Here is an 8,938-nt window from a genome sequence, read left to right as displayed (position 1 = left end):
AGAAACATTCATTCATAAGCATGAGAAACATCATAGATTGAGAAATTATTAAAAGAAAGGAAATATAGTGGATTTCCTAACATGTGAAGGGCTCAAACCTTTGGTAAATACAATAACACCAAATAAACCTCATTTCTTTCATTTTATTTGTCTTTCACTCTCCTCTTCCAAAGGTCGACAACAAGTAGCTGAAGTTGCAAAATATCTCTATTGAAGCGTCTAGTGGGGGGTTTCATCTGTTGTTCAACTCTTGTTTTCGTGTTTGGGTTTCGTCCAAGCACCGACTTTTCGCACTGTTCTTCAACCCTAGCAAAAACCAATAAAGCATGCCACACTTTCTGGTCTTCTTTCTTTGTCTGTTTGTTTAATTTTTCTCAACCTCAACTAGCTTTTGATTAGTTTCCCCATTTTTCTTCCTTTCCTGTTACGTTTCTTTGATTGATTTTTCTTCTTCTTCTTCATTGTTTACCGTCTAGATTCCTCAGAAGAAGAAAAACCAGAATTGGTAGAGTGGACCATGTATTTTGAGTCATCTGACAGAAAAGGGTTTAAAGAAGAGATGGGTGGTAGAGGTAAGCGCCCTTTTTCATACTGTTCCTCTTCTTCTACTTCATCTTCTCCTCAGTACAAAACCCAGCTGCCTCCTCAAGGCAACTCTCGATGGGAGCCTCATCAGATTCACGACACCCACCATCAAATGAGTCCCAGCTGGTTAGGCAATAGGGACGAACTGGTAGAAGATAAGGAAACAACAGTCACAACTACTGTAAGCGAAGCTAATTCTACACGCGTAGACTCAGATTCAACCCTTGAGCTCAGGAGTAGTGCAAGTGACAACATCGAGAAAGAACACATGTTCGACAAAGTAGTCACTCCAAGCGATGTGGGGAAACTCAACCGGCTTGTTATCCCAAAACAACACGCTGAGAAGTATTTCTCATTGGATTCTTCTTCAAACGAGAAAGGTCTTCTTTTGAATTTCGAGGACAGGAATGGGAAGCCGTGGAGATTCAGGTACTGTTATTGGAGTAGCAGCCAAAGCTATGTTATGACCAAAGGGTGGAGCCGTTTTGTCAAGGATAAGAAACTCGATGCTGGCGATATTGTTTCTTTCCAGAGAGGGGTCGGTGATTTGGGTAAAGGTCGTCTTTTTATTGATTGGAGGCGGAGACCTGATGCATCGGAGACGCAGGTTTCTTTCCATCCCCATCATCAGCAACACCATTTCCCCTTGCACCGCTCGATCCCATGGAATCCATTGCTCATGCGACCGCCACCAACAGGAAGAGATCACTTGCACCCGCCACAGATAAACCCTCTTAGCCGAAATAACTACTACGGAGGCTATCCTTCTGGGAACAACGTGGTGAATCCAGGTGGTACGATGGGTTCAGTATTTTATTTGAGATCAGCAGTGGTTTCAGCACCCCCACAAATGGGAATGGGAATGATGGAGTGGCAACAGAAAGGTGGAGTTGTAGAGCCTGTTGCGTTTGATTCGGTACCGGTGGTCCAAGGCAAGGCAGCAGCCAAGAGGTTAAGGCTTTTCGGGGTGAACATGGATTGCCCCATATCGGAGTACGATGAGTATGATGTGATATCAACAACTACGATGGCATCGCAGCCTCTTCAACGCTCTTCATCATCTCAGCATCCTCTCCAATTAAGGCTCTACAATGGCACTCCACTGTCCCCCACTGAGTTCCTTAACCCAAACAAAGGGAAGGCTTCCATGTCCTTGGATTTAGATATCTGACGCCACAACAAATTGACTTGGCATAATGTTTCTTCAATCCCCCAGTTCAATTACCTTTTCCACAATCAACAGTACACCACCAACAAACAACAACAAAATGCCTGGAGATAAGACTAGAATTACAGTGCTAGCTGCAAATCCGCTTTTTCATTCTTTGTTTAATTTACCACTTGTTGATTCTTATTAGGAAGAAGACCCAGATTCTGAAATATACAATGCTGCTTTATGATCATTTCCTTATCAAAGCTTAATAAAAAGAGATGGAAGAATATTATGAGTATTTTGGAAGTGCCGGGGTGGGGGGGGCGGGGGGGGGGGGGTGGACAAGTACTCAGATTTCAATGTCGTTTTACTTACAGGTTTGGGTGTCTGTGAAGATCTAGGAAGAGATAAGAGATGATGACAACCATAACCCCAAGAGTCCTTTTACCTTTATGTATAAAATAAAAGTATAATATATTATACATAGATAATAGATCCATGGATCCCGAGATTTCATGTTTGCTTTTTGTAGGGTCTGGTCTCGACTGAATGTATCCATCCAACCCATTGTTTACACTGAATGAGATCCCCAGTATCTTTATTCCCTTTGGCTCTTAACTGTTCTCCCTCCCTCCCTCCCCCCACTGTTGTTTTTTTTAATAACAACCTTTCCTGATTCCTCAGTAAGTGAGCAGAGTGCTAGCTACCTATCTGATGTAATCCAAAAGTTTTTTCTTTTTGCTCTCTTTTGTTTTTACTTGAGTAGGTTGTTGTTCTTGTCACTGCTTCGTTGGGCACGCCCGCAGGTTTTGCAGAGAAACTTAGCAAGGGGCTTTTAAAAGGTATAGGCATTCCATCAGTTTTCTTGGACCCTTTTTCTGTTCATTAAATTCTTCCTCACTTGTTTATTCTTTTACGCATTAATTTGTTTCTATATTGTTCATTTCATGTTTGAATGTTTTCCCTTAACGAAATTTACTTTATTGACTCTCTTGGATAATACAGATGCCATCATAAATACAATTTTTTTGTACTACAGTTATCTGGTTAGCTTTCACTGCATGTTCTCCATTTTCTTCCTCTAAATATTTACTCATCTTTTGCTTTATTTGATTAGCTTCCATAATCCCCAGTAATCGAAAAGATGTCAAACATCTTTGTATGTATATATATAATCACACATATTAATTACGACTGCAACTTGCATATTGGCAGTAATAATTGAATGAATAGTTTCCTACTTTGTTTACTATATTTAGATTGAAATCTTAGACCCAAAAGACCAAAATATAAGATCCGTGAATCAAATCTCGTGCAGGTATAGTAGCAAAGGAATAAAATATACTTTTTTATCCTATATAGTTTTTCAAAATTCAATATCGTCGGTGCTCATATATGCTAAACTGGTGAACAATTTAAATTGAATATTTGAGTTGATTATGAACCTTATTATAAACTTTTGGAGTTCAGTTTTCTCAAAATAATTTTAGAAAGAACATGCAAGAAGTTGGTCTGTTGCTAGCACATATCGCTCCACTTTCTCAATTCATCTATTTTCTCTTTGCAGTTTCTCAACATCAAAACCCTAGATGAAACTTGCAGTATTACTAATCACATAAACACACCCACAAAAAATGTAGATGAATAAGTTAGCAATTCATGATTTGTACCTTATATCACACTTTCTGTTCACTGGTCACCTGATTTGGCTACAACTTTGTTCCCTCCTTGATCAAATTTCATTTGCATCATTTTTTCTTTTTCTTTTTATCAAGCTGCATATACCTAGCCAGAGCATGCATCAAATGGCTATTAAATGTGTCAAGCTCTATATAATACTTCTGCAACTCCTTTATTCAAACTTTTTCATAGTGACTTTTAAGTGTTCATTATTATTACACACACATATAAAAGTAGAAATTTTTTGTTTCAGCTAGCCCTAGATGACAACATTATTGGATAACAGCTGCATTCTTTGATTATGTTTAAACAACAAGCAGAGAATACTTCTATAAATGGCTTCTTAATTTCAATTTGATCTATAACATACACCATTCTACATGTTGGATTATCTTGTTATATATTATACGTTTCCCTCTTGTGAATAGCCTTTCATATACGTATGAGCATTCTGATAATGCATGCTTTTGCTGTTATCTCTCGACTGAAAATGGAAAGAAATGTCAGTCTGTCTGTTGAAGCACAAAGGAATTTTGTTTGAAATAGTATAGCAGGAGTAATGTCAAATGTAGTTGAAATGAAAATTCTCATATCTAATTTTGCCGCCTCCAGTTCGTCATCTGTATATATACCGGTAAAAGCATTTCTAGTTAAAGACCTACATTTGATATCAGATACAGTCATTCCGTATTATTCTATGTTTTATGAGCCAGCTGATTGCCTATAGAATGGTCACGAGGGAATGAAAATCTTGATAATGTACTTTCTCGGAGTGTGTGATCCTCAAACTGTTGGACATATATTACATATGTATAATAGGAGAAATAAGCTAAATTTCGAGTCAAAAACAATGGCTAGGTCTTCTTTGCTTGTTTGGGGGATGCACCCTTCTTTTGCTTTTTATCTACTTTCAAGTGCATGGCGACTAATGATGGATTCAATCGATACAAATGGAATAAAAATTGAGTGTTTGGTTAAGTTCAACCTTCAATCCCATTCATTGTTTCTCGATTTACAAAGACAATTTCAATCAAAGATGAACGGTTATAGGGTAAAATTATAAAATTCTAATGGACGAAATAGATTTATAATTGAAAAATAAAAAAAATTAAATTATATAAGAATTTGAAATTTTAGGATATGACCGTCCCCACTCACTTCTCCCTTGATCCATCCCGATTTCAATGTTTTAGAATATTTACATATGCTATTAATTAAGTATGCGCTTGAAAATAAAATAGAGGATTGAAAAAAATGAATGATTCTAATTATTTATTTAAAAAAGATTTTCTTTTTGTTGCCCTCTTGATTCTAAGGTTTTGCCTTTATTAAGGCAGACCGAACAGTGTCGCACACCTGGTTTTGGTGAGTAAGCCTTTCAAAAAGAATTTTTTGCATACACAAGAACTCAAACTTGAGACCTTGTATAAACAATATTAAACTGCTTACCACTTGAATCAACCCTTATTGGTAAAAAAATAAAAATAAAAAATTTGAATAACATAAAAAGAATACTAAGCAACATTCCCTTTAATTTTAGTCAAGAGTATGCTCTGTCTGTCGACCAAAGCAATGATTATAAAAACAAAATATTCCTTTACTGTTTGTTAATTTGAGACCCTATTTGTGGTTTTCTTAGGTATGAAGGAAGAATAGGAATGAAGTTATTTTGATATATATTTTAAAAAATCAATTAACTCATATATTGAATATCTTAATTAATTCAAAAATTTCATTGACTAAGCTTTATAATAAAAATCCATGTCATAATTTTGAGAAGAGAATGCAGGAATGAGTTGGTTCCCCCCAAGAGTTGAAGAAAGTGGTGGGCTTCTTTTTGTGCTGTTTTGGACTTTGAATTCAAGTCGAGAGGGAAACTTGTTGTATGATGGCGGTGGTAGTGGACAGAGGATTCAATGGTAAGGAGTTTTTATTATAAAAGAAATTATTAGGTGGAAAATGAGTTTAAATACTAACGATTTGTTTGCTCCCATGTTTGAAAAAGAAATATCATGTCATCAAGATGTTAAGGAATTAACCGTATAATGATTAAAACAACATAAACATTGGTGATTAAATTAAAAGTTTTGATAGTTGAGTGATTAAAAAGAAATGTGGTAAAAGTTTATCCAAAGCTTATTTATTTGTTTTTGTTATAACCATCTTGTACCTGATCAACCAATCTAAAATAAGATATTGCAGAAGTTTATTATTGGGACGATTCTCTTAATTATCATGTCTTGAACTAAGATGCAACAAGAGTCGTATATATTGAGGTAGAACCTCACGAATACTTCTAAACAACTCAATCGATTAAGCCTATTTCGACAATCGATTAAATGAAGATAATCAAGAAAGAATAGATTGATCATTTAAATTTTTTATGGAAGCTTTGTAAGAAATAAAATTTAAAAATAATTTAACTTCTTCAATAAAATTTACATCGATTACCTTAACTATCGACATTAATTTTTTTTTAAATTAACTAATTTATTTAATTTTTAAGAATAAGTTATAACCTTATAACTCTCTCAAGGTTTATGCACTAAAACTTTAGGTATACTCTCTCTCAAAGAAAAATTATAAATAATAAACTTAAAAAAAATCTTGCACTCTTTTAATTCAAACCCAATAATAACACTTGAAAAATGAGATACAATAAGAATAAACTAGTGTTCACAAGAGAGATAAAAGAAATTCAAATATAAATAAAGATTAAATATTGGGGGATAATGTACGTTCAAAACATTGTAGACTTATTACGTATTTAATTAAAAAATTAAAGAGGGTCAAAAGTTTAAATTTACTTAAATTTAAATTGATAAAAATCTAAAATACTGTTAGACTAAAAATTTTGGGAGGGATAAAAGTTACTTCCATTCTCTATATACATTCGTCTAGGGATGGACACGGGGCAAGATGGGTTGGTTTTCGACTGCTCCGACCTCGACTCAAAAATATATTACTTATATCCGATTCCACCTCGCCTGATGTGGCTAGTTTTTCTTTCGCCCCAAACTCGTTTTGAATTTTAGATTAAAATCCCAACTCGGTCTGAATATATTAATATTTTAAAATAATTAAAATAATGTATTTTATAGTAATATATTTATAACCATTTATTATATTTTAAAATATTAAAATAGTATATTTTAAAATATTAAAATAATATATTTTATAATAATTTATTATATTTTTAAAAATTAAAGAACATATTTTAACTCTATAAAAATAAAAATGTATAAAACCTTAAATATATTATATCTATAAGGATAATTTAATAATTTATATCAGATCGGGTCAGATCGATATTTTTCACCTTAAACTCGATCTCGTCCAACTCTGTCCCTATCTTTTATATAACCCGCTCCAGCCCGAAATAATAATAAAAAAATCACCTATAGTATCGGATTGGGTTGGGATCATCGAGTTCGGGTATTTTTACCGTCCTACGTCGGTCCGTCCATCCTTCCACTTCTTTAAATTGATAAGTCCAACCAGAAAGAGATGTATAAGATAAAGATGTAGCCAAGATTTCGTTTCGTCAAACAACTTGTACAACAATTCATTCCCTTCCAAGTCATATTTAATGATAAACTAACCCCGTCTATTCTCAAATTCTACAATGGTTATGCTTTCGTTGATAATGACAAAGAATCTATCCTTAGTATCCTCATAAACTCAGTCCCTTTTAAATACTTGTTTACAGAAAACCACCCTTCTCCGACGCTTAGTTTTCTTCCATCTTAAAAGATGTCAAATGAAATTAATGACAGCCGTCTGCATTGGGAGACTTAACCATTAATAACATGTTCGGGAGGGAAACGCTATAGTAATGCATTTTGAATGCAAGGGCAAGGAAAGAAAATACATATGCCAAAACACAAAAGATAACAAGGTCTTTTTATCCTTTCTGGACATATAACAGTTGTTTCTTTCACATGCTTGAGACAACACAGACATCTATTAGTCACATGTTTACGTGTCCATGTTAGAATGAGCCCCTTTCCTGAGTCTGTGAATGCAAAACAACCATAGAAAAAAAATATAGGATCAAGAATTTGCAAGTGGCCATCCAACAGACACAACACACAAGGGAAAAAGTGACCCTTCAATGACTGGCGTTATGCTATATCTTTTGCAAGTGTCCATGTTTAAGTGCTGCTGCGGCTGTTTTGGATGTTGCTGATGAACAAGACACACAAGACATCCATCATGGTCTCTAGGGTAAATGCCTCATTTATCTTTTGCTTTATGCTATATCTTTTTCTTGAAATCAACTCACTGGGTTTAAGGGATATTATTTTTTTCTTTCCTTCTCCTTTTGTACTTACTCATTTGCTGCCTTTCCCTGCAACCATTCATTGGATGCTCGTTTACAGAAGGAGAGTCTCTGTCCCACCACTTAAAAACAGCTTTAGTAAACTAGTTACAGGTTTGGGTTGGCATATCTTGTTTGCACGTAACTACTTAAGAGCTAACAACTACTGCTTCCATTTCATAAATAGCATTCTCTTTATCATATTCATGACAAAGCATTAACCGTGACAGTGAAAAGGGGGTGGCAGCCGATCCCAATCCCATAAAACAACCGCGGTTATAGAGGAAGAGAGAGGTGACTGACAGTAACTACTCAATGGGACACAACTTTCATAACAGCCGTAAAGACTAAACATCAACCATTATAGCGATGGGGGGTGTTAATGAAGATTCACCCACTATTATGATTGAAATGGAAACAATGAATTTGCTGCTGCTACAGTTCCTGATTCTAAGCTGTCACTGATCTGATCAATCAATTGTGGAAATATTAAGTACGGTTGTCGAACTGAAAGCTGACAACAATAGATCATGAAGGTTGCTTATATTTCAGCTCTGAAATGCCAGACATAATGAGTTCCAACTACATTCATTTTGCAGTTATTGGCCTTATCACTACACGAAACATGCCCATGTTTATATTCAGATTATTCAGATTGTTAGCTGAAACTACTTATATTCTGGGCCTGACCGATAGTGAAAATGGTTATGACTTATTAAAGGCAAAACTAGGCATTTAGCTCTCTACTTGAGTGTATTAACAAAGAACCAAGATCTTACGTATGTTAAAAAACTTGCTAGGATATTTTTAATCAATGCTTTACCCACTAATATAATATTTAAATAATTTTTAATCAATTTTACTGACTATACTTTTATCTAATAATATGATATTTTAAGATTTTTTTTATCAATTTAATCACTTAATTATACTTTATATTATTAATTTGACACCTCAATTATTTCATCGTCTCACATATAATTAACTGTAATTATTTCAAGTAATGTGTCATGAAAAAATTATAAATAATATATTTTTAACATGATATTTTCACATGATCATCTTTTGAAGCTGATGTACCATTAAATAAGCGACTCGTGTTAAATGATAAATTTTTTTTATTCAAATAGTTTTTGACAAAGAATTTCCGCATCACATATTTTTTTAAAATTTATTTTTAAAGTGACGTGAAAAATCAA

General features: G+C 34.2%; 1 protein-coding gene across 1 annotated transcript; it reads left to right on the top strand.

Moving 5' to 3' along the window:
* Positions 1-502: 502 nt before the first annotated feature.
* LOC120120373 (B3 domain-containing protein Os03g0120900-like) lies at positions 503-1,881 on the top strand. The gene has a single exon (XM_039140039.1). The coding sequence runs from the start codon at positions 518-520 to the stop codon at positions 1,754-1,756; it is 1,239 nt and encodes a 412-aa protein (XP_038995970.1). The 5' UTR covers positions 503-517; the 3' UTR covers positions 1,757-1,881.
* The last annotated feature ends 7,057 nt before the right edge of the window (positions 1,882-8,938 follow it).

The sequence above is a fragment of the Hibiscus syriacus genome, unplaced genomic scaffold (assembly GCF_006381635.1).
Source record: "Hibiscus syriacus cultivar Baekdansim isolate YM2019G1 unplaced genomic scaffold, ASM638163v2 tig00110338_pilon, whole genome shotgun sequence".
Classification (NCBI taxonomy): domain Eukaryota; kingdom Viridiplantae; phylum Streptophyta; class Magnoliopsida; order Malvales; family Malvaceae; genus Hibiscus; species Hibiscus syriacus.
This window is presented reverse-complemented; position numbering and strand designations above follow the sequence as displayed.